Source organism: Citrus clementina, unplaced genomic scaffold, assembly GCF_000493195.1.
Source record: "Citrus clementina cultivar Clemenules unplaced genomic scaffold, Citrus_clementina_v1.0 scaffold_2, whole genome shotgun sequence".
In the NCBI taxonomy this organism is placed as follows: Eukaryota; Viridiplantae; Streptophyta; class Magnoliopsida; order Sapindales; family Rutaceae; genus Citrus; species Citrus x clementina.
In genome coordinates, this window is record NW_006262688.1 from 36,119,263 (window position 1) to 36,144,528 (window position 25,266).

The following is a 25,266-nucleotide window of genomic DNA, read 5'->3' on the forward strand; positions in this document are numbered from 1 at the left end:
TACTGTGTCACTATTGCATTCAGTCGTTGGATCCTAATAAATCCGTTCATCTAAGTGAATCCAATGACTAGATGCAACGGTGGTACTGTACTTCCGTTGTATCGTAGCCGAACCCTAATTTGCACCGCATATGGCGATTGGTTCGAAAAAATATAAGGAGGAGAGAGGGGAGGAGAAAAAATAAAGAGTTGTCCATTTAAAAAATAAAAATAAAATTGATATTCTATTTTTATTTTACTTGTTTTTCTTTCATTTTTTTCTTTCATTCCTCTTCTTTTACGTCATTTCTTCCAACTAAAGTATATACATTTGGTCAATTTTATTATGAATAGATTATTTTATTAAATAATTACCAAAATATAAATTAATTTCAATTACATTTTTATATATTAGGGTTATGAAAAATAAAATATAATTATTTTTTGTTAAAATATTATGATTAGAACAAGAACTTTACAAATATGTAGTGACTTATTTAATAAACTACCTATAAAAAGCAAACTTTTACCTGCTTTTGAAAACTGCCTCTAAAAGTAACCCTTGTCTTCTGTTAAAAGCTATTGTCAAAATAAAAAATAAACAACTTTTAAAAATTTTACCAAATATCATTTTTGTCAAAACTTATGAAATAAGGTACTTATAACGTTTCAATCTCAATCCCAATTGGGCCAATTCTTGGATCTCTCTCTAATTTTACTTATGGCTTCTAAAATTTTTGAGGTTGAATTTTAAATTTGCAAGAACTTTAATTTTTTTTGTTAATCTAATTTAAATTTAGTAGATTAACTCATTTTTAATTATTAGATTGGTAAAATACAATATATTTTTAGTAGATTAAAATGTATGCTCATGGAATTGTATGTACGCTCTTCAAAATAATAAGTTTTGTATGGTCCCCACATTATTAATTTAGAGATTTTAATGCATGTATAGGGTATTAATTTTTTTTAAGTATGTAGTATTGGAATTTAGGATCCGTCATTAATGTGATAATTTTATGACCTTATAAATAAGTGACATGTTAAATATTTTGTCATATATAGTACAAACTTTATATCTCAATTATATAAGGGTGCGGCTATTTGCACTCTAAATTTTACTTTGAATACTCACATTTTAATTATTTTTTATATTACTAATTTAACCTTAATATAATTTACTATTAAGGACAATTTAATAAAACACAATTTGATAAATTTTTATCCAATAAATAGTCATATTTTTCTACTATAATCCACACCAACAATGAAAAATTGAGACAAGATCTCCACAACATCTCAGTGTCATTGGAGGTAATGGCTCCTAAACAACTAAATAGTTGTCTATTTGTTAGATTAAGCAAGGTCATATTGTGACCAAGAAGGAATTGCTGCCACGCCCAGTAGATCGCAAAGGGAAAACAAGCAAAAGGGTCCACTTTGAGAGGAATGTGATTAGGGAAGTTTCCGGCTTTGCACCCTATGAGAAAAGGATCGATGCACTTCTTAAAGTCGGCAAGGATAAGAGGGCGCTGAAGCTTGCAAAGAGAAAGCTCTGCACTTATGAGAGCTTGCAAAGAGAAAGCTCTGCACTTATGAGAGGGCAAAGATGAAGCATGGGGAGATGCTAATGTACTCTGCAGGATGAGGGCCACTGGAGGTGGAAAGAAGAAGAAGTGATGCATTACTTTGCTACATGTCATGTTCACCTGAACTTGGGTTATTAAATTAGCAGAGTTTGTTTTAGCCTACATTGCTTGCTTTTTTTTTTTTTTTTTCCAATTCAAAATTGTCATGAGAGGAAAATAAAAGTTCATAAAAAAAGGAAGAAAATTAGATATTTTGTTTGTGACGATGAATACTTTATTGGGTATAAAGAGGTGATAAGGTAATTAAAGAAATGGGTAATGAGGACAATATTGGAATTTGAAAGAGTAGTCCGAATAAAAATTAATATTTTAAAATTATTACTTGAGTGTGCAAAGTAAATGAGTGTTCAAACTTCAAAGTAGATTTTAGAGTGTAAATAGTTCTACTCATTATATAATTATAGCATAATTTCAACTTGTATAAATATGGATAAATAATCAACTACTAAAAATTTAATTCGTAAAAGGTAATATGACTTAACATACCATAACTAAAAATTTAGGCACCAGTTGAAAGCTTAATCTACCACCAATATTGTTAACTGTGAAAAGTATTACTAATAAATAAATATACCATGAATGATAAGATTTGCATTGCATGTAATTTTTAAGGGTGTGTTCAGTAAGCTTACATTACACCGTATTGTATTGTATTAAAACATTTTTTTTATGTTAACCTATGTTTGGTTGCTATTTTTGGTTGCATTGCACTGCATTAAAAACAAAGTGGCTAACAACCTAAGACAATGAAAGGTGTGTAAATTTAAATCTATGCAAGGTCGGGTTTAGGCTATATTGCATTAAAAAATTGTTTATATTTTAAATATAATCATTTAATTTTTATTATTTAACAAATTATAAAAAATTTTAAATTTATTAAATATTAATTTATATTCATATTTAAACAAAAATTGTATTTAAATAACAATATGAGATAATAATAAACCTAAATATTTAGTAAAATAAATGATAATACATTATTTTACTTTCATTACATAAAATCATTTTAATTGTTTTACTTTAATAAATAAAAATAATTTATGCTATTATGTACTAAAATGTTAACTTTAAATTTGAACAATTATACTGACATTAAGAATGAATAATATATAATTATATAAATAATTATAATCATAGATAATTATATAAATAATATATAGAAATAAATTATATTATGTTATATTATAATATTATTATATATTATTTAATAATAATATATAACAATAACGATTATTACATCATTTAATAATAGTATATTATTACATCATTTTTATATTATAAGAATTATTATATAACAATAACGATTTAATACTTAATTTCAACAATTAATAATAACACCACAAAATATTAATAAATTTAAATAATATTAATTTAATTATAATTATAATATAAATTTAACAGCAATATTATTTTATATGATATAGTCCACACTTCACCAGACATATTATTGCATTATAATTTAATTGAATACACCCTTATACAATCAACTATAATACAATATAATTAGAACCGTAGAATACAATAACGTGCAAGAACGTTTCAAACACAACCCAAAGGCACTGGCGTTATTGAGGTAACGATAGGTGTATTGATTAACGGATAGATACCTTGCGTCATGACTGCGTGAGCCCGGTCGACTGGTCGTCCGCATCCAGAATTCCAGATTTGTCGTTCTAGTGATGTGTGCACCAGTAACCTCGTAGGCTTTCTTTTTATTTATTTATTTCTTTCTTTCTTTCTTTCTTTCTTTTACTTTTCAACCCTTATACTTTTCTATATTCTCATTTATGCCCCTCATGAAACATTGTTGTCGTTATTACATATTGTAGCCATGGTAACAACGTATGCGATCACTTGCGAAAGCCACACGTATTAAATGAATAAAAAATACTGTTGAGGTTTTTTAGATTTAAGTCTAAGATATTTGAGTTTAAATTTTCTTTCTATTTTTTTAATCTGCTACGCTCTTAAAGGTGGTGAGACTTACTCAGTAATTTCTGGAACCTTATTTTCAGCTGTTAGAAGAAAGCAAATATGTAGAATTTAAATTTGTGTTAATTCTTCACCTAAACCACCTTAGATTATAGCATAAATAGTAATAAATTTTCATTAATTATTTCTTCAATACATTAGAGCATACACAGTATTTAGTGTTTTCAAATTTTCCTTCTAATTTGCCACATGGTTAAATACTATTTTTTTCTTAAATTTGAATAAGTATATATTTAGCTAACATCTTATGGTGTGTTTATTTATTATGAATGGAAATGAGAATTAAGGAATGGAAATAAATGTGTTTTCTTACTTAAATGAAAGGTGAAATGAGAATGAAAATAGTGGGTCTCACTTAAAATTGAGAATGATTGATTACTAGAGTACGCATTCTCATGGGGAAACGTGAGAATGAGAATATGATTATCTAAAATAATCATATTACCCTTACTTAAATCATGAAATTCTCATTTTATCTTTTATATTATTATTATTATTATTATTATTAATGACAAGGTCAGTTTAATAACTTGTAACAATCTATTCTGATTAAAAAATAAAGTAAACACATCAATGACGATACAGTTCCTTCCGAATTCGATTTCGACAACTAAAGTAAATAACTTATTCTGATTCTATTTCACATTCCGGTTTCAGTTCATTCCGATTATTGATTAGTAAACACAACATTAATGAATTTGAATACAAATGTACTAATGGTATTTTTTAATATTTAAATACGCGTGACATCTTGTTTATTTTCGTAAATTAAAAAAAAAACTTAAACATGGTTATTTTATACTTATTTCCTTGAAAGTAAAAAAAAATTTATTTTTTAGTTTAGAAAATTTAAATATTTAATTTACATATTTTCGGGATATAATATTTACTTCTCATTCAAACAAAAGTCATAAAAGTTCACATTTTCTATTCAAATGCAAATGTTTTAAAATCACATATAAGTTACAAAAAAAATAAATTTAATAAAAAAATCTGAAAATTAATAAAATTTTAGATTTAAAATATTTAACAAATAAGCTCCAATAATGGAATGACTTGCCATTTACCAAATTATTTGTCAAAATTTTATTTAAGGAAAAATCAGCTAGGAGAAAGTGCCTATGCTATAATAAACAATTTTTTTTTTTTTTTTTAAAGAAAGTTATGTTACTCCCACAGACTACAAAGTAAATAGTTCTAAATTATTCCAAATTTCCTTTTAATTAAAAACAAACGTGGATGTTTGAAATTAGCAAGACCTTTTCGCAAAAGAAGAGAAAAAGGAAAAAAAAAAAAACCATTACTGAAAGTTTATTTTAAGAAATTTCAATTGAATGCATGCACATGCAATAATCAAATTGTACACCAAGTAATAACACCTAACAATTCATTTTATTATATTGGCTAAATAATTTTTAAGGAATTTATTTATTCTCTTATGGACTAGCACAAGTAGTACTAAATAGTCTCAAAATTAACTAAAATTATGCCACGTGCTTGAAGGTGGCGAGACTTTTCAAATTATCTTTGAAAAGTTTATTTCATTGTTTCAAAAGGGATATAAAAAAATGAACATCTTATTCTATCTTTGCTTGTCCTAATGAATTTATGAAGAAGTTAGTTATTTTTCTTATATCACGCAGTGATTAAAATCATAGCATTAATATAATATTTAAACATAAATTATGTTAATAAAATATAAAACATGTAAATTTAACATAAACTTGCAAATCAACATCAAGTAGAAAATAAAATATAAATTATATAAATAAAATCTCAGACTAATATATAGAAGATAAAATTAGTAAATTAACATAAGAATAGTAAATTAGTATATTATTAGTAAACACAACAAAAACTTACAAATGTAACAAAAAGCTGGTAAATCAACATTAAGTATAAAATAAAATATAATTATATGAAGGAAACAAAATACTTGTAAACATAGAGTAAAACAAAGAAATTAACATAGACGTAGTAAAATTGGTGTATTATTGGTTAACAAAACAAAAACTTATACTTGTAATATAAAACTTGTAAATCAACATTAAATATAAAATATAATATAAATTGTGCAAGTGAAACATAGGACTTGTAAATAAAAAATAAAACAAGTCAATTAACATAAGAGCGGTAAATTGAAGTATTATTGGTAAAGAAAACAAAAAACTTATAAATATAACATAAAGTTTATAAATTAACACTAAGTGTAAAATAAAACATAAATTATGTAAATGAAATATAAAACTTGTAAATAAAAAGTAAAATAAGTAAATTAATATAAGAATTATTAAGAAAAATAAGAACTTATAAATGTAAAATACAAACTCCTTATAATAATGGTTGCCTTATATATTTGCTGACTATATTTCTAAGTGAATAATGATAATTTTGGGTTATGTAATGCATGTGACACTTTATTGAGGATAAAACTTATTTTCAAAATCAAATTTTAAAAAACTATACTTTTTATGTTTTTCAAAGCTACTTGTAACTAAATCTCCTCAATATCAACTTTAAATAATTTTTAAATACAAGTGAGAAGTAAAGTATAAAACTACAGTAAGTATGTATAAAATTAAAAATTAGATCCAATTTTATTGATATATCATATATGTTTAGTAATATAAGAATGTCTCTTTTTTTTTTTGGGCTTGATCCACATAAAAAAAAATAATTTTCCTTAATTAACCTATGTAGAAAACAATACTATGATAAAAAAAGAACTTATATATGTCCTAGAATGAATATAAAATTTACGGTTAAACCAATTTAATAAAAACTTTCCGATTATTTTCAATACAATTATTTTGTTTTTAATTGATAAGTGACTTTTTTCTTTGTTTAATTAAATTAAAGGAATAAATTATTTTTTGTTGAATGAAAGTTTAATATTGATTTATGAGTTTTATATTATTTTTAATTTTTTACAATTTTAAAATACCAATTTATCACTTTTATATTAATTTACTTGTTTTATTTTTTATTTACTAATTTTATATATAATTTACAGAATTTATATTTATTACCGTATTGATGTCGTAATTTTAATCATAGCATCATAGAGTTTTCCCATAAATTAAAGCATGTTCAACGCTAAATAATCTAATTTTCTTTTTAATTTGCCTCGTACTTAAAAGTGATGATATTTACCAAATTATTCCTGAGAGTTTATTTCAAGAAGAAAATTCAATCAGCAGAAAGCACAAATGTGATAACTCAAATTTAACCACTTGATAATCACCTTAAAATTCTTCAGTAATAGGCTACGTATCAGTAGCAACGAAACAAAAAATTTATCTAGAGTGGGGCTATTCTTAATAACAATATTAATATTTAACAATAAGATAATAAAATGAATTTAATGAAAATAATGGCAATAGTTATAATAATAGTCTCAATTTCAATAATTTTAATAGAAACAAAAATATGAACTTGAATTAATCTAAGATTTAACAAGGACTCTTCAAATTCTCATTCATGAATTCACTAAAATCTTTTTATTCTATTATTATACAAGACAAAACAACACTACATAATATACAAAAATTAAACAAAACAAATTGATGATGATGAATAATTATACTTTTTACTGTATATACGAACAAAAATTATTAATGAAATAATTATCATATAACTTTAAAAAAATCATCTGTAATGACAATTATGAATAAAAGACCAAGAACTAAGAATACCTACTGAAACTTAATTAAAAGAATATTTGTGTTCTGGTTTCTAGAAGAGGATTTGTATTTTGTATTCTTTATTCCTGAAGATTTGCAAACGTGAAACACCATTGGATTCATGTAGGTTTTAGGAATTGGAAAAGAAGTTAATGAGTCAAATTATTTTTTAGATCAAAATAGGGATTTTGAAGAGCAAAAAAAAAAAATTATGTTAATTAAATGCAAAGCCGCAAACTCTAGTAATTATTTAAATAAAGAAAAAAATATTTTTTTAATTTTTATAATAGAGTAGAGTTTAATTTGGGCTTTTATAAAAGAAACTACGCTCAACATTATGATTAATTATATACGTTGAATAAGTAATTGAATTTAAGAAGAAATTTTAGTTAGGGAGGAGTCCAACCCCCTCTGCCGTCACTGCTCGAGTCTGTCAATGCTGATTCGAGTATACATAATAGGGGATTACTCTTAAAATTTTCATTTACTACGTCGGCCATCAGGTGCTCCAAAATAGTTAGGCTTAACAAATATTTTTCAAATTTTTATTTCAAGAAAATTTAATCAGAAGAAAGCAGGCACGTGGGAATTCAAGTTGCGCCATAATATAACCTTCATAGTTATCTCTTAAATATGTGATAGATTAAATCATACTTGGTACTAAATTATCTAAAACGATTCCTTGTAATCAGCCACATGTTTGGAAGAAGTGGTATAGACTTACCAAATTATACTACTAAAAAATTTATTTCAACAAAATCAGGGTTAAAAAGAAAACACACATGAGAAAATTTAAATTTGCGCTAAATTATAATTTTCAAAAAATTCTCGATTATGAAAAACTCATAAAAAAATTGTAAGAAACCATTATCAATCTCCTTTGAAGATTACAGGTGACATTCATGATATTTCATCAGATCTATTAGTGCAATATATGGATGTATGGCATGATTATCTTCTATGAAATTTGTACAAGTACAGAAATTGTGTTGTATTTCACTGTCTGTGAGACTCAACTAATATAAATAAACGTCGCTGCAACAACAGAGGATCATAATGAAAAAACCCCCCTGCAGGGGGAACCAAAAGATAAATAACAAGTAATCGAGGAGCACGAGAGCAAAAACCAGGATATAAAAATAGAAGTGAGACACTTGAGGAGTAGATTTCACTTGCATTTAGAGCTCATTTCGCTTTGCTGTTCGAAAACGCTCTCACGAGTCACGACTCGCAACTCACGACCTGGGAGAGAGATTTACAAAAAGGAAAACGAAAACAAAAAGGAAAAAAGAAAAAAAAAAAAACTACGAAACCCTCCTCTTCTGTTCTAAACACTCGATGTGACGTGAAAGAAAGATTTGTAAATTCAGTTTTCTGTTGTCAATTAAAAGACAAAACGTTTTGTTGAAAACTTAAGAATGGGTGAAAAGCTGGAGCAGCAGCTGAAAGAAGTTGGATCGAAGCTTGAGACGCCTCCTTCCACCAAAGACGGTCTTGTTAAGCTCTTAAAGGTTTGCATTCTTTATTTCTCAGCTAATTGCTTATATATCTATATCTCTCTCTCTCTATATATATATGTTAATTCAATTTTTTTTTTTTTTTTTGTTTGGGTAATTAGCTGGTGATAGTTAGCCAGGTAGTCAGTTAATTTAGTTTCTGTTCGGCTGCCGAGGGCTGAGGGAGTCGTTCATAGTGAACGAATGGGAGGAATCATTTGAGTTTGTTGTAGTTGTTGTTACTGTTTTCGTTGAAGAAGGTGAAGCCTTCATCTTAGGGTTAGTGAGAAGTATAGTTTATGGTGATTTTTTCCAATTTCTAGGGTTGAATCTGATAGTTTGACGGTAGTTCGAGGAAATTGTCAAATTAGGGTCGTTTCGTGTGTCTTGTTGATTTTACAGAGATGCTGGGTTCTGTTTGTGGTGGGAAAATTTGGTGAAATTAAATTGACTTAGGGGATTTGTTTATTGGTCTGAGGGATTCTTTAGTCACTCTGATGTATGTTTTACTGGACTCTAGTTGCTAAAAGTCCTGTACCTATGCTATGCTCATGTTTATACAGTTATTCCATTATACTCGCACATCAATTAGCCACCTGAGACTAGTGAAATTATTTATTTATGCCCAATGATAGCATCTTGATTCTGTTACTTGGCAATGTTCTGCATTTTTTTCTTCTCTACCTGCAGCAAGCTGCGACATGTCTTTCAGAATTGAACCAATCACCACCGGCTTCAATATTAGAGGCTATGCAACCTTTTCTTAATGCAATTGTCCAGCCAGTGCTGCTGAAGCATCAAGATAAGGACGTCAAGCTTCTAGTTGCAACATGTATTTGTGAAATAACCAGAATTACCGCACCTGAAGCTCCCTATAGTGACGATGTTCTCAAGGTGCATTTCTTGCACCAAGGTCAACTGGTTAATGGAATTGATTTATTCATTTCTAAAACACCAATGAATTTCAGTTTAATTCCTGTTCTATTGGTGTGGGCAGGATATTTTTCAGTTGATTGTGGGAACCTTTAGTGGGTTGAAGGATACTGGTGGTCCATCATTTGGAAGGAGAGTTGTCATTCTGGAGACTCTTGCAAAATATAGGTCATGTGTTGTGATGTTGGATCTTGAATGTGATGAACTAGTGAATGAAATGTACAGTACTTTTTTTGCTGTTGCCAGGTTTGTTTAAATCCATAATTCGTTTATATTTATCATAATTTAGTTTGTGGAAAGTGCTTCATTTTGAAATACCTTTTACTGACTCTTCTGATTAAATAAATCCGCATTTGCTTTTTCCCTGAAAGATAAAATCTTCCGTTTTGATAACTACTGCTTTGGACTCTTCTTGTATGCAGTGATGATCATCCAGAAAGTGTTCTTTCGTCAATGCAAACAATCATGATTGTTCTTTTAGAAGAAAGTGAGGACATTCGAGAAGATCTTTTAGTTATTTTGTTGTCTGCATTAGGTCGTAACAAAAATGTAAGCATTTTATATATTTACAAGATAATGAAGATGTTGTGTTGCTTTTCCACAGTGGGATCCATTATATCTCTCTGGTCGTTATATTGCTGTGTTTGTTCTGTTAGTTTGGGAGAGAACTCATTTTCTGGTACTTGTAATGGCAGGATACTGCAAGGCGGCTTGCAATGAATGTTATAGAGCAATGTGCTGGAAAACTTGAAGCTGGAATAAAGCAGTTCCTTGTGTCATCAATGTCAGGAGATAGCAGGCCAGGACACAGTCATATTGACTATCATGAAGTAATTTATGATGTATATCGTTGTTCTCCTCAGATATTATCTGGAGTGGTGCCATACCTCACAGGAGAGTTGTTGGTAATTGCTGATTTTTTGGTTAACTTTTCTGACTGAAATACTTTTACTTGCTCATTTTGTATAAGATTCCATAAGAATCTTAATATTATGATCATCACGTGATGATTGGGTTCTTAGTATAGAAGTTTCAACATCTGCAGACTGATCAACTAGACACTCGTTTAAAAGCAGTGGGATTAGTTGGAGATCTATTTGCTCTGCCTGGATCCGCCAACAATGAACAATTTCACTCAGTATTTTCAGAGTTCTTGAAAAGATTGACTGATAGAATAGTTGCAGTACGCATGTCTGTCCTTGAGCACGTCAAGAGCTGTTTGCTGACAGATCCGTCTAGAGCTGATGCTCCTCAAATTCTAAGTAAGTGCATAATTTGTCTACAGATTAATGTTACTGCTGCTCTGCTAATTTTCTTCTTGTTCAATTTTTCTAGCTGCACTCTGTGATCGGCTTCTAGACTTTGATGAAAATGTTCGAAAGCAAGTTGTTGCTGTTATTTGTGATGTGGCATGTCATGCTCTAAATTCCATTCCAGTTGAGACTGTAAAACTGGTTGCGGAGCGTCTTCGAGATAAATCTGTATGCATATTGTTCCCCTTTGCGTTGTTTGTGTTCATTTGTTTCTTAAATCTTTGGTTGATTTAAACAGAAATGATTGTTTTTGTTTCCCAAAATTTCAGGTACTTGTTAAAAGGTATACTATGGAGAGACTGGCTGACATTTTCAGGGGATGCTGCCTGAGGAACTTTAATGGATCTATCAATCAGAATGAATTTGAATGGATTCCTGGGAAGATTTTGAGATGTTTATATGACAAAGATTTCGGGTAAAATTTAAGTTCACGTGCTCATAGATTTATTATTTTTACATCCGCGTTTCGTTTTTAATGAGTAAGGAGAATTTGGGATGGTCTGAAATTGTTTATCTTTGGGAATCCTCATACTTCTTTTCTGAATATCTAGTTTGTTTAATTTCTAAAATTGTGATCTCAAAGACTCTGATGTTCTGCAATGATTCTTCATCTTTATTAAATTTTTCAGTTTCTTATTAAAAAAAAAAAAGCCTCTGATGTTTTAGTTTGTTGAACTTTAAAACCTGCCAGAATAAAGAAGTGGAGGAAAAAGCATTACATTTGCTGTTTTGTTTGTTAAAATCGGAAAACACTGAAGACAGTTGGTGGAAATTAAAACGTTTATAATGTCTTGCTCTTCTATGGATTTATGTTTAGAATATTCTGACCTGTTTTCAACATGTTATCCATTCTACAGATCAGATACAATTGAATCAGTCCTCTGTGGGTCCTTGTTCCCGACCGGTTTCTCTGTTAAAGATAGAGTTAGACATTGGGTGAGAATTTTCTCAGGATTTGACAGAATTGAGATGAAGGCTCTTGAGAAGATACTGGAGCAAAAACAAAGGTGCACCATAATTGCTTGGTTTTGTAATCAGGCATCATGTGACTATTGTTGAACCTCTCATCTTTCAATTTTATTTGATGGATTGTGCACTGATTTCCAGGGGATTTGCTCTTGGATTGCAGGTTGCAGCAAGAGATGCAGAGATATCTCTCCCTTAGGCAGATGCATCAGGTTTGCACCCTCTGGAAGTTGCATGGCTGATTTTGAAGAGAAAAAGTTGAACTGTTACATAGTTTTTGTGAATTAAAGTAATTGATCCTATAAATGCAGGATGGTGATGCCCCTGAGATCCAGAAAAAAATTTTGTTCTGCTTTCGGGTGATGTCTCGTTCATTTGCTGAGCCTGCAAAGGCTGAGGAGAATTTTCTAATTCTTGATCAATTGAAAGATGCTAATGTCTGGAAGATTTTAATGAATCTACTGGATCCAAACACTAGCTTTGATCAAGCTTTTACTGGTCGGGTAAGCAATATGATACTGACAGATCCATATAGTTTCGCAGATCAGTTTTTAAAGTAACTGGGGTGGGAATTTCATTGGCTCCGTGTCGACTATCTTGTGACCACCAGAATTGGTGCCTTGAACAATCTTTTGCTGCTTCCCTAATTCTACAGCTACTACTACTACTAACACTGTATTTATCTAGATACCATCCATTCTAACATATTACTCATGTGGTTTAATGGAGTTTTATTTTGATGATGGAGTTTGTTTTGTGGATTGATTTTGTCAGTATATATTTTCCTGTTTTGCAGGATGATTTGCTTAAAATACTTGGTGCAAAACACCGACTATACGATTTCCTCAGCACTCTCTCCATGAAGTGTTCTTACTTACTTTTTAACAAGGAGCATGTAAAAGAAATTCTTCTTGAAGTTGCTGCACAAAAATCTTCTGCAAATGCACAATTTATGCAGTCTTGCATGGATATACTGGGGGTAAAAACATGTTCCCTGCATTTTCTTTGTCTGATATACTAGTTACTTGTTCTCATATATACAAATTCTCTTTGTTAATTGTTATGTTTATACTCGCAATTTCTCTGCATCACTTATGTGATTTTTTTTCGTTATCCTTTTTTTTCAGCATATCTTTCCTCATCTGTATTGAAACACTCATTTATGATATCATATGCCTTATGTTGCTCTCATAATTTCACACTACTCTTGTCGGTTGGAAGCAACTGCAGAAACATTTCTTTTTGCTATTTATTTTTTTACAATTGCTGATATCTGATGATACAACATTTTTACATGAATCTTTCATGCTGTCCTCTTCCTTTTGTTCCACGATAGCAAATTCAAAACCCTGTTTTTAAATGTTATATGTGATTAACTTTCAGATTCTTGCACGCTTCAGTCCATTGTTGCTGGGTGGCACTGAAGAGGAACTGGTAAATCTACTGAAAGAGGAAAATGAAATAATAAAGGAAGGTATTTTGCATGTTTTAGCGAAGGCTGGTGGGACCATTCGGGAGCAACTTGCAGCAACATCAAGGTACAACTCTTGAATTTATTAACTTCTAAGTGCGTGTTCTAGACCCTTATTATCTGCTTTTTATTTACCTGCAGTTCTGTAGACCTTTTATTGGAAAGGCTCTGCTTAGAAGGTAGTCGACGACAGGCCAAGTATGCTGTACATGCACTAGCAGCAATAACAAAGGATGATGGACTTAAGTCTCTCTCTGTTTTATACAAGGTTTTGTATTATTTTTTCTTGAATGACCATATAACTAATATTCAATTGGACCACCCTTACGATTGCTACGTGCTTATGATATTTGCAAAACTTGATGTTTCTTGCCCAATTTCAGAGGCTTGTGGACATGTTGGAGGAGAAGACTCATTTACCTGCTGTATTACAATCTCTGGGATGTATAGCTCAGACTGCAATGCCAGTTTTTGAAACTAGAGAGAGTGAAATTGAAGAATTTATAAAAAGCAAGATCCTCAGATGCAGTAATGTATGTTCTCCAAGATCCATTGGACTCCCTTTGCAACTCTTTTTCATAGTTTTATTTAATGGTATATTTCTCTGTTTCAGAAAATAAGAAACGATACAAAGGCATGTTGGGATGACAGAAGTGAACTTTGTTTACTGAAGGTGTGTCATATTAGTTCAGTTTTATATTAACTATTTTTCAAGTCAATAAAGATTGCTGTAGTTTTCTGTTCCATGGGATATTATTTTCTATTACTATTATTAACTGATGAAATTTTGATTAAGGCAGTTCCTTGTGGATCATCCGTAAAGTGGGTTACACCTGAATTTTACTTTCTTTGTGGTGCTGCAGATATATGGTATTAAAACACTAGTGAAGAGCTACTTGCCTGTGAAAGATGCCCATATTCGTCCTGGTATTGATGACCTTCTGGGAATCCTAAAAAGCATGCTTTCTTATGGCGAAATGTCAGAAGATATAGAATCGAGGTGATTTAGTCACATGGGAGTATCACTATGCTGTATTCCAGTGCATTTGTTGATTCATTTATAATGTACAACTATTTGCTGTGTTGCAGTTCGGTTGATAAAGCACATTTGAGGCTTGCTTCAGCAAAGGCGGTTCTTCGATTGTCGAGGCAATGGGACCATAAGATACCTGTTGATGTCTTCCACCTAACCCTGAGGACACCGGAGGTAAGGCTATCAAGATGTTTCTTTCCCGGCATCTGATATTGTTGATTCAAATGATCACTTTTCTCGTACATAAATGTTTTCTTTTGTCATTCTTTCTGGGTTGTTGTAGATTTCTTTCCCTCAAGCTAAGAAACTGTTCCTGAGCAAAGTTCATCAATATGTTAAGGACCGTCTTTTGGATGCAAAATATGCATGTGCCTTCTTATTCGGTATAACTGAATCAAAGTCCCCTGAGTTTGAAGAGGTATATGGACTAGACTTAATTGGTTCAAAGTAATTCTTCATGTTCGAGGCGGGTGTATTTTACACTTGTCATTGTGGTATGATTTCAAAACTATTTTGTCTGAAAATTTCACATCCCATTTGAAATGGCAGGAGAAACAGAACCTGGCTGATATCATCCAGATGCATCACCAGATGAAGGCACGTCAGATCTCCGTGCAATCTGATGCAAATTCCTTCGCAACATATCCTGAATACATTATCCCATATTTGGTCCATACTTTTGCTCATCATTTATGTCCCGATATAGACGAATGCAAGGATGTCAAGGCATTTGAACTAGTATACCGGTATGAATTTCGTTGTCTTGAATGTACTTTTATGAGCTATTATACGTTGATCTCTTGCTAATTGGTGAAAATGGAAATTGATTATTCCTACTGATTGCTGTCATATTGCTTTTTATTCAGTCGACTTTACTTCATTGTTTCTATGCTGATCCATAAAGATGAAGATGTCAAGTCAGAAGCTAGTAACAAGGAGAGCATTTCTGTAATAATCTCGATCTTTCGTAGTATTAAGTGCTCCGAAGACATAGTTGACGCAGCAAAGTCAAAGGTTTGGGAAGATACTTCTTTATGTTTGCTGTTGTTGATTATTAAATTTAAGCATGTAAACGACCACAAGGATGCAGGGACTAGCCAAACCTGAACTTATATAAGAATTTTTTTTGAATTCCAGAATTCACATGCTATTTGTGACCTTGGCTTGTCGATAACCAAGTGCTTATCCCAAATGGAGGATAATTCACAAGGGGTGTTTTCATCTGTCTCTCTACCCTCAACGCTATATAAGCCATATGAAAAGAAAGAAGGCGATGATTCTCTTGTAAGTTCTCTCCTGACTGAATTTTGTTTCTCCCTGGCTTCATCATTTTCATGCTTCTTATGTATTTTCTCTGTATCAGCTTGTTTACTTCTTGTCACTTGTTCAATCTTCAGTGGCCTTCAAATTATCTTTGTAGTCCTCCAAAAGGAAATGAGTTTTTATGTGGCAGTTTTGACTTAACGGCTATATGCCCATTGTGAGATGCTAATAATTGACTAATTCTTCTTTTATCATCATCATCTTAATAATAATAATAATAATAATAATTTCTGTATTATTATTATTGGCCAATCACCTTTAGTGAATTGTGATCATGCATGTTAACGTTGCATGGTTTTGACAGGCAAGTGAAAGGCAAACTTGGTTGGCTGATGAGAGTGTCTTGACTCATTTTGAATCGCTTAAGTTAGAAACTCATGAAGTGGTGATTTCTCTGGCTTAACAATGCTCTTGGCTACATGGATATATTTTACGCATTTTATTTCTATCTCTAATCTTTTGTGCGCTTTGATCACATTAGGTTGGTTCAGAAATTGCCAGGCATGAGGCTCTGGATGACTTAGAAAAAGATGGAAATGAAGTGCCTTTGGGGAAAATGATACAGCAATTAAAATCTCAGGGAGCCAAGGGTGGAAGGGCTAAGAAGAAAAAATCATCACCAGCTGAAGTGAAAGGTACTGAAAATGATGTTGATATTCTGCAAATGGTTAGGGAGATAAATTTGGATAATCTGGGGGTATTAAATAAGTTTGAATCAAGCAATGGTCATAAACATTTTCCAAGTAAGCAAATAAAAGTTGATCTTGAGAATGAAGAAATTAAGAAAAGAAAAGCTACCGATGTGACATCTTTTCCAGTACCCAAGCGTCGAAGGTCATTGTCTGCTCATGGTGGTTTCCGAACTCCAAAAAGTAATTCGAAGGCTCCTTTGAGAGCTTCAGGAGGTGGTTCGCATCATGCTGGAGTTTCCTCATTCCAGTCCATTGACATGGATGATGACATTTCTGAATCAGAAGTGAAAATATCTACGAAGAAAAAAAAATTTACAAGCAATGAGTCAGACTCGTTTGCATCACGCTTTCAAGGGAGCAGAAGCTTCTCATCAAAACGTAAAGGGAAATCTGCTGATTTGGGTCATGATAATGAGGCAGATGAAGTTGGAGAAGCAGATGAAGGTGATCTGAAGGTGAGCATTTACTCTATTTAATTTGCTTTGGGAGGTAAACTACTCCCATATCATGTGGTTGTTAGTACTTCGATTATGAACTCATTTGCAGCATCTTCAGAATTCTGACATGCTTTCGAAGTCTCCTGTTGGATCTGCCAAGAAGCGCAAAAGAAGAAGCATTGCAGGATTGGCAAAGGTGAGCAATTCCATGCGCTTAATTGTCAACATGACATTGGACTATTTGTTCCTCATTCAAGCTCATCTTTTTTATAGTAAACAGAATCTGATGAAAATATGAAAAGATGCCCTAAAATATATAGAACCCTTAACTGCTATTTTTCTTTCTTGATCTTGTTTTGCCATGGTTTCCCTGTAATTATTTAGTTTGAGCTTTGAGCAAATATTTATGCAGAATGGTGCTCAAATGTTTTTCTCCTCTTCTGTACGTTTGAACAAGGTTTGGGGTTGAATTCATTATTTTCTTCCCCTTCTATTTTCTTTTTTCAGTCCCTGGGGTAATCTTCTTTCTTGTCCATGACCATTTTTTACAAATTGGTGATATCTTTTTGTCTTTTAATGTGGCTTTTTTCAATCAATACTGAGAATTAAAATTTCCATACTTTTGAACACTTTTTACTTTGCAGCGACTTTAAAGATTCTTATTCTAAAAGCTCACAGTTAATTGCTGGAGGGACTCCCTCTTGACTCACATAGTGTATTATCTATGGTATTGTTTTAGCAAATAGAGTACTCTCTACCATGTATTGCTAACTTTTTCGATAATCCTGCTCGGGATATACTCTTATTTCTAGTTTATTTTTGCCTAAAATAGGAGATCATCTATATCTTCCATGTAAAATGTAATTTGCTGACATTTTATTTGCTTTCTCTTCAGTGTACAACAAAGAATGCTGGAGTTAATATTGAAGACTTGATTGGTTACAGAATAAAAGTCTGGTGGCCCATGGATAAGCAGTGAGTATCCAATCAAGATATATTGGGTGGAAAATGTAAATAAAGCAGTATAATGCAGAGGATACGGATGCTTTAATTTTGTGTCCATGCATGTGTACATATAGAATTAGAATTTAGGATTAACCTCAAATAGGGATCTTTTAGGGCATTAACCTCAGAAATTGACATACATCAAAGTTTAGTTGCAATAATTTTGGCTGCTGCTAAGGGTTCTATGCCTTGCTCTCCATCCATGTCTAATCACATTTACATGTGCATGCATGTGTTTGAACATTCAAAAAAGATTTTTTAACCTCTAATTTCCTTTCATGCATGGTGTGTAGAGATTACTTGAGAACCAGTTTGTCGTACATTGAATCAGAGCAAACCTTTCTCATATTAAATTTGTCAATTCATCATGTTATATTGTTTTCTAAAGAGCCTAATTTAATTTAGTGTTGCAGGGTTGTATCCTACTGCAACTGAAGCTTTATTTCCATTCATTCTCATTTTGAAATACCAATATAATTTTTTATTTTTTTTAACGACAGTACTGGAAAGATGATTTGTTGATTGTATCTTATTGCTAAATCAACAGGTTTTATGAAGGCACTATTAAATCTTATGACCCTATAAAAAAGAAGCATGTGGTAAGTTGCAGTTTAGTGGCTTTTCTCTCTGAGTTCTTATCTTGGGGCTGCTTGATGTGAGTTATTTGTCTCTATTTTTCACACGATCCTTAAGATAATTCTTTCTGTTGGCATGGTATTATAGATATTATATGATGATGAAGATGTAGAAGTACTTCGTTTAGATAAAGAACGGTGGGAGCTTCTTGACTATGGTCGCAAGCCTACAAAGGTTTAAGATTCTCTTTCTTCAGCGTTTTTCCAAAGTTTCCTTGAATGCAGCAATGATTGACATTATCCAAAGTTCTAATAACTTTTTCCTTACTCTATCTATAGAAATCAAAGTCGAATTCATTGAAGCATGCCTCGTTAATACAAGTGTAAGTGTTGTCTTTAGACAATCCATGCTCCCAAAAGTGGCAGTTTTATTTATTTTATTTTATTTCATTTTTTGGTGAAAGTGAACCGGCGGCAATTTTTCCCACAGTAATGATCTGTTTTTTCTAGGATAGTACTGAGGTTATCGACTTTGTTCTCTATGTAACTTACTATTGCTCTTAGACAATAACATTCCACTCTCATTTATTCTTTAATTGTTTCTCAGATCATCTGGGAAGAAGAATAAACTTTCAGGTGGTTCACGTCAAAATAAGAAATCAATGAAGTGAGTAACATTTGGCTTCTCAGATGCAACTGTGCTAATCTATTTCTATTTTGAAGTTTTAAATCAATCGGTCTTTGTTTTTTCAGAGATAAGGGGAAGAGAACTCCAAAGAAAAGCTTGAAGGACAGGCCAAAATTTGCATCAAAGAACTACTTTAGTGAAGACGAGGACAGTGAGAAAACTGACGTTTCAGATCCTAAACCCCCTACTGTGTCAAAAGTTCTTGAAACGAACTCAGGTTATTTGTTTCATCTGTTAGATATCACTGATTTTTTCAGTTGCAATGCAATAAACAAAAAACAGACTGCGACTGGAAAGAAGGAATCCATGTCTTTTTGGTTTTTTATTTTCTTTTTCTTTTGTTCGTCAGGTGATTCTCAAGGCAAACGAGCGGACATGGAGGATGAAAATCTCACTGACAAGGAGGAATCTGACAAGGAATTTAAGTTGATTTCTGAAGAGAGGGATGTTGAAGATACAGAGGGGAACCTGAATGGTGAGGATGAGTCGGATGAAGTAGATAAGATGGATTCTGAAGAAAAACCTGCAGAAGAGGTGGGGAGTGTTCCACAAGATGAAAAAAGTGATGAAGAAGACAAAGAAGAGGCTGAATCAAGTAAAGGCTCAAGAGAGGAAGCTAATGAAGATGGCAAATCTGATTCTGAAGGGAATGAAGAAATTAATGGTGATGGGAGTAGTCCTATGAATCCAGAGAAATCTCAGAATGAATTACCAAAGCCTGTTGATGCAGATGATGCTGAAATATCTGATGATGAGCCTCTTGTACTTATGCCCAACTTTTCATTTAAGCATATGAATATTACTAACCTGCAGCAGTGATTGAAATTTTAACTTGATTTTGGGCTTGTGCAGAGCAAGTGGAAGCTTAAAGTAGGAAAATCAGGCTCAAGGCGAGTAGGCTAAGCTGCTTGGGCTTGCTACCAAACTTCACATCAGAATATTCAAAGCTGTGGTGCTGTAGCATAGTCTTGATAGTTGGCAGAGGGTAGAAGGAGATGAATGCCATTTTAACTCTGTAAACAAACTAATAAAAGCAGAAAATGTAAAAATAACTACCTTAGGCATTCCAGCTGTTTAGGTGTTAGTGTCAGTTAAAAAGATTTGGGCGATGACCATTTCAAGTGACCCTTTGTAGCTATAGATGTTGGGATTTGTACGTACTGACTTGTGGTGGGTGGGTGTAGACAGTAGAGCATCTTTCTGATAGCCATGGCTGTTAAACTAGGTAGGCGAGATGTACATACATTACAGCTACGTATTGGTGATAGTTGTATGTTGGTTTATTCATGCTTGCTTGGTTTGGCACCTAGCATCGCATCCATCAAAGTTAAAGACATGGTTTGACTGTCATTGTCATTATTATTTTGTTGGGATTAATTGCCCTCTCTCTATTATTATCATTTTCCTTTTCTTCCTGTTCTGTATTAAATTCATGATGATATATGAATATCATATCGAATCTACTATTAGTATTAGTGGTGCGAAACTGAAAATGAGCTTTTAGCCATCTGAGCCTGTGGAAGGAGATGGTATTGTTTTTATGTAAAGTGGAATGGAAGTAGAAGTGAACGGAGAACAGGATCAAAGGTAAAATGAGTCTAGGTGAATCTGCACTTGTTGAAATTGCAATTCTTTGAACGAGCAGCTCGCGCACGTGCTCCTATCCTGAACATATTTGGGATTCAAACGGAAGGATAGTGAACCCTAAACACAAAGGAGTAAGGATGGCTGGATCAACGACACGATTTTATCTTTGTCAATGTCCATGACCATGGTGAGTCCTATGGTAGATGATAAAGTTGGGTGAAAAGTCAAACAGGAGACCAGTCAAAACAGAGACCAAGACTTCAGACACAGCCACTGGTCAACTCCTAAACACACGTGTCGATCAAGCTAATTTGTTTATTTTATTATTTCTTTTGAAAAAAAAAAAAAAAGCTAAAAAAAGGGGACTCTTTGGTTTCTAAAACTGAGTGAGCTGAGCTGGAATGGCCGATAAAACCAGACAGATAAGGAAGGAAGGATATCAGAAACGAGCAAAGGAAGGAGAAAATACCCACACTCTTCTGTTAATGGTGAGCCTGCTTTATGATATTTTGGTTTAGGTACTGGTTATGTTGTGTTTGTTTTCATAAAAACCAGACACGACTAGTAGTGATCGGTTGCTTTCTTCCGGTTTTTGTCTGTAAATAGAACCAGTTAGTTTTGTCGGTAGTTCAATAACGCAGTCACGGAGGATAAGTTCGGTGAGATAAGTGGTTTCGAATCAGTGTCACTGAGTTATTTCTCCCAACCGATATAGTTATATCTTATTATTAACTAGTAAATATTGCTGCTCATTCATCTTTACCTTTCACAGTTGCTTGCTTGCTTCTTTTTTCTCCTTATTCTCCAAATCCACACGGCAGTAACAAGGTTTTCTCTCTCTCGCAATGTGAAAATTATATTTTATTATATGTTTGAGCTGATGTGTTTGCGGTGTTCTCGAAATTTGAGAATACATCTTGCTTGTAAATTCTGTGGGTATGCTGGATGCCTGATGCGTTATTGTTCTTCATTTCTTTCCTTTCTGTGGTAAAACAATTCGTTATAAAAATTCTTCCTTTATAAAGAAATGCTTCATTTTGCATACTCGATTGCTTCAATTAACACGTTCTTTCGCCAATTGGCTAATTTTTCCCCTTTTTTTTTTTTAACAAAAAATTATTTATTTTGAACGTGGACAAACTTTCATGATACTAGTTTTTTCCTAATTTCTAATGTCTTTGTTTCTTAGTCCCTTTTTTTTTTTTTGCCCAATTAAAAACTTGAGATTGATTTCTGATATATTCCCTTTGAATGTTTTGTTCTTTTCTTTGCAGTGAGTGCCAAGTTCTTAAGGGGATCCATCTTAGAAACTGCATTATGAGGCAGCCATTTGGACAGCTAAAAGTGACTGTGGTGCAAGGGAAAAGGTTGGTGATCCGAGATTTCAAGAGCAGTGATCCTTATGTTGTACTCAAGTTGGGCACTCAGGTAATCTCAAGTTCTGCTCTTTTTATCATATGTTGTCTAGTGTCTACCTTCTCTTCTATAATAAAATGCTTGACAAGTTTTGTATTAGATAATATGTATATAAGTTTGCTGTCAGCAATGATAGATTTTTCTTTTTTTCTTTTTTCAAACAAAAACTTTAATTATCCTTCTTGTGTCTTTTGTGACAGATGGCAAAGACTAAGGTTATAAACAGTTGCCTTAATCCCGTTTGGAATGAGGAGCATAGTTTGTCTCTCACAGAGCCAGTTGGAGTTCTGAGTTTGGTATGTTTATGCTCTGATACTCGGTGCATATTATTCTTGATGATTTATGTGATTTATATATATCAATCTGAAGTAGGTATTTGAGCAAACTCATAATCTAGCCGAGTTAGTTCTTTTTCTGGACTAGTCTTCATCAAACTGTGAATAGGATAAATCATCCATTATATCTAGTAACTTGAAGCTGCTAATCAATCAAATTTGTCATTGTTGCAGGAAGTGTTTGATAAAGACCGATTCAAGGCAGATGACAAGATGGGAAAGGCCTACCTCAACCTTCAACCAATAATCTCTGCTGCAAGGTTGAGGCATCTTGTGCATGTCTCATCTGGAGAGACACCATTAAGGAAGATTATTCCAGATTCAGAAAACTGCCTAGCCAGGGAAAGCTCAATTATTTGTATAAATGGTGAAGTGGTGCAAAATGTTTGGTTAAGACTCTGTGAAGTTGAGTCAGGGGAGATAGAACTAAAAATCAAGATAGTCGATGCTCCTTCGAGGTAGGATAGTGCAGTGCCTCAAGTAGTGTTAAGTGTACTGTCTTGTTTGTAGTCTAGTCTACTTGCTTCAGATTTATCAATAAGATTAATTTGTCTGTAATTTAGGCATTTAGTAAGTGTAATGTATAATGTGTAGCTGGTTTGAAATTGAAATTTGAAATGATCTTAAGTTCGATGAAAATGAATGGCATTTTCTGTACCTAGCTTGTGCAAGCAAGTTGTACTTTTGATGAGATGAGAGCCGAGTTGGTCTTTATTTTTGTGTCCTCTCTTTTTTCTCTAATTGTCTCCTTGGAATTTGGATGCTAAAGCCTTTATTTTCATGTCATGCTAGTGCTGGTATTTTATGGAAAATGGCTACGGAGGAGTATCACTTATAAGGACCAGGGACCATGAAATCAAATTTTACTTTACGAGTGATGATTTATTGGGCGATGGTGTCCACCATATAGTGAGTGACAGTATCACGTGGTGTTATTTGATTAATTTATAACTTAAATGTTATTTATGGAGAGTCATAAAAAATTCTCTCACATGTCTAGATACTCAGCATATTGTGGTCACTTGTGTTCGTGAGATCATTCTCTTTAATTTTAAGAAGAGATGAGTTTATATGCTAGCAGAAAAGGAACATCATTTTATTTATTTATTTTGGGTTAAAGGGAATAAAAATCACAAATATTGTCTCTCCTACTTCTTATTGATGCTAGAAATAAAGTTTTAGTGATGGCGGTGTGCAAATAGTAAATATTTAATAATAATAGTTTTGTTCGGGATTTTTTAATTAAATATATCTCATTTACCCTAAAATACTTATAATGCATTTACTTTTTAAATTGGAGAATCGAAATTCAAAATTTAAATAATTGATAGTGTTTATTTCACAAAATAAGGATGAAAATGAGAATTATTTAAGTGGGACCCATAGTAAAATGGGATTAGGGAATGAGAGTTTGATTCCCAATAGGGGTTGGAAATCATATTCTCATTCTCAAAACTATCTGTTTTATCTCCATTAAATTTTCATAATCCCTAAATTTTCTCAGTTAAGTTCTAACACTTTTGTATTTCTGTCCCTTTTGAATTTATAAAAATACCTAGAATTTTTATGATATTTACTAAGAGGTCCTTTATTATTTATTATTACTAACAATATAATAATAATAATAATTTTAATAATAATTATTATTAGTATTATTTTTGCTGTTGCTGTTGTTATTGTTGTTGTCGTCATTATCATTTTTATTAAATTTATAATAATAATAATAATTAATGTCATCATCATCATTATTAATATTGCTATTATTAAAATTTATTTATTTTATTATTTTAATTATTATTATCATTAATGTCATTATTAGTATTAAAATATATTAATTTAATTATTATTTTTGTCATTGTTATTATTATTATTATTTTATTCTTACTGTTGTTATTATTATAATAGACGCGAATAAAACTAAGTATCACAATTAACAAATGGCATTTTAATAACTTGGAACAATTTGTTTTAATTCCAAGATAAAATAAACACATCAGTGGAATACAATCTATTCTGGTTCTAATTCCAACAACTCAATTAAACAATTTACTTTGATTTTCTTTTCTCATTTTGATTCCAGTGCATTTCAATTCTAGCTCATTCAAATTATCATTTAGTAAATACATCATAAATCTCTATCCCCATTTGGGGACATAATTGAAAAATACTCATAAAGTCGAGTAAATTGAGTGTGAAGTCAAGTAAGTCGAGAAAGTGAATAGGTTAAGAAGGTGAATAACTGACGTACTAAGTTGCAAGATAAATTTAAGAAAGTCTCAATTATAAAGTCGAGAAAGTTAAATGCGAAGTCTAGTATGAAGTTGAGAAAATTGGGCATGAGAATAAGTAAGTCAAGTGAGTTAATTACAAAGTTGAGTATGAAGTTAAGAAATTTGGGTATGAAGTTGAGTAAGTCGACTAAGGTAGCGTTTATTTTTTCACCTGAAATTTGAATGCCTGAATGTTACTGAAATCTAAATGAATCTAAGTAGTATATATGTCAGAATAATATGTTTATTTTTTATTTTTTGATGTATGAGAATAAGTGGTAAGTTATTTGTTTTTATAAACTGAAAACATCTTAAATATAATATTTATATACTTATGACCTTAAAAGTATTATATATCCTTGAAGTTTAAATATGCACATATTTATGGTGTTATCTAGTATAATAGTTTTTATATATTATAAGT

The 25,266-nt window shown here is 31.7% G+C and overlaps 2 protein-coding genes across 5 annotated transcripts; both read left to right on the forward strand.

Moving 5' to 3' along the window:
- Positions 1-8,481: 8,481 nt before the first annotated feature.
- Positions 8,482-20,645, forward strand: LOC18051166 (sister chromatid cohesion protein PDS5 homolog B). 2 transcript variants are annotated; one of them, XM_024192098.1, is made up of 33 exons: positions 8,482-8,813; positions 9,489-9,692; positions 9,796-9,977; positions 10,154-10,280; positions 10,427-10,636; positions 10,777-10,993; positions 11,067-11,212; positions 11,314-11,459; positions 11,902-12,051; positions 12,174-12,222; positions 12,322-12,513; positions 12,807-12,989; positions 13,394-13,548; positions 13,623-13,749; positions 13,865-14,014; positions 14,095-14,154; positions 14,345-14,481; positions 14,571-14,688; positions 14,798-14,932; positions 15,064-15,260; positions 15,381-15,528; positions 15,652-15,798; positions 16,142-16,222; positions 16,319-16,984; positions 17,076-17,162; positions 17,862-17,941; positions 18,519-18,570; positions 18,695-18,781; positions 18,886-18,929; positions 19,154-19,213; positions 19,300-19,451; positions 19,584-19,996; positions 20,087-20,645. In XM_024192098.1, exons 1-33 carry the CDS (start codon positions 8,721-8,723, stop codon positions 20,135-20,137), a joined length of 5,046 nt encoding a protein of 1,681 aa, XP_024047866.1. In that variant the 5' UTR covers positions 8,482-8,720; the 3' UTR covers positions 20,138-20,645. The 2 variants fall into 2 exon arrangements, with proteins under 2 accessions (XP_024047866.1, XP_024047867.1); XM_024192099.1 differs by having other exon boundaries at positions 17,085-17,162.
- A 102-nt stretch (positions 20,646-20,747) lies between these two features.
- LOC18051167 (protein C2-DOMAIN ABA-RELATED 11) lies at positions 20,748-23,289 on the forward strand. 3 transcript variants are annotated; one of them, XM_024192100.1, is made up of 5 exons: positions 20,748-21,309; positions 21,594-21,649; positions 22,096-22,249; positions 22,438-22,533; positions 22,747-23,289. In XM_024192100.1, the coding sequence occupies exons 1-5, from the start codon at positions 21,223-21,225 to the stop codon at positions 23,032-23,034; spliced, it is 681 nt and encodes a 226-aa protein (XP_024047868.1). In that variant the 5' UTR covers positions 20,748-21,222; the 3' UTR covers positions 23,035-23,289. The 3 variants fall into 3 exon arrangements, with proteins under 3 accessions (XP_024047868.1, XP_006449935.1, XP_024047869.1); XM_024192101.1 differs by lacking the exon at positions 20,748-21,309 and adding an exon at positions 21,330-21,480; XM_006449872.2 differs by lacking the exon at positions 21,594-21,649 and having other exon boundaries at positions 21,224-21,309.
- Positions 23,290-25,266: the final 1,977 nt, after the last annotated feature.

Bases quoted from the DNA above. Each gene is read 5' to 3' on its own strand.
- LOC18051167 (XM_024192100.1), top strand. From the start codon at position 21,223: ATGGCCGATAAAACCAGACAGATAAGGAAGGAAGGATATCAGAAACGA. The intron at 21,650-22,095 runs GTTTTCTCTCTC...TTTTCTTTGCAG, and splicing joins ATCCACACGGCAGTAACAAG to TGAGTGCCAAGTTCTTAAGG. The intron at 22,250-22,437 runs GTAATCTCAAGT...CTTTTGTGACAG, and splicing joins TACTCAAGTTGGGCACTCAG to ATGGCAAAGACTAAGGTTAT.
- LOC18051166 (XM_024192098.1), top strand. From the start codon at position 8,721: ATGGGTGAAAAGCTGGAGCAGCAGCTGAAAGAAGTTGGATCGAAGCTT. The intron at 15,529-15,651 runs GTTTGGGAAGAT...TTTGAATTCCAG, and splicing joins TTGACGCAGCAAAGTCAAAG to AATTCACATGCTATTTGTGA. The intron at 16,223-16,318 runs GTGATTTCTCTG...TGATCACATTAG, and splicing joins AGTTAGAAACTCATGAAGTG to GTTGGTTCAGAAATTGCCAG.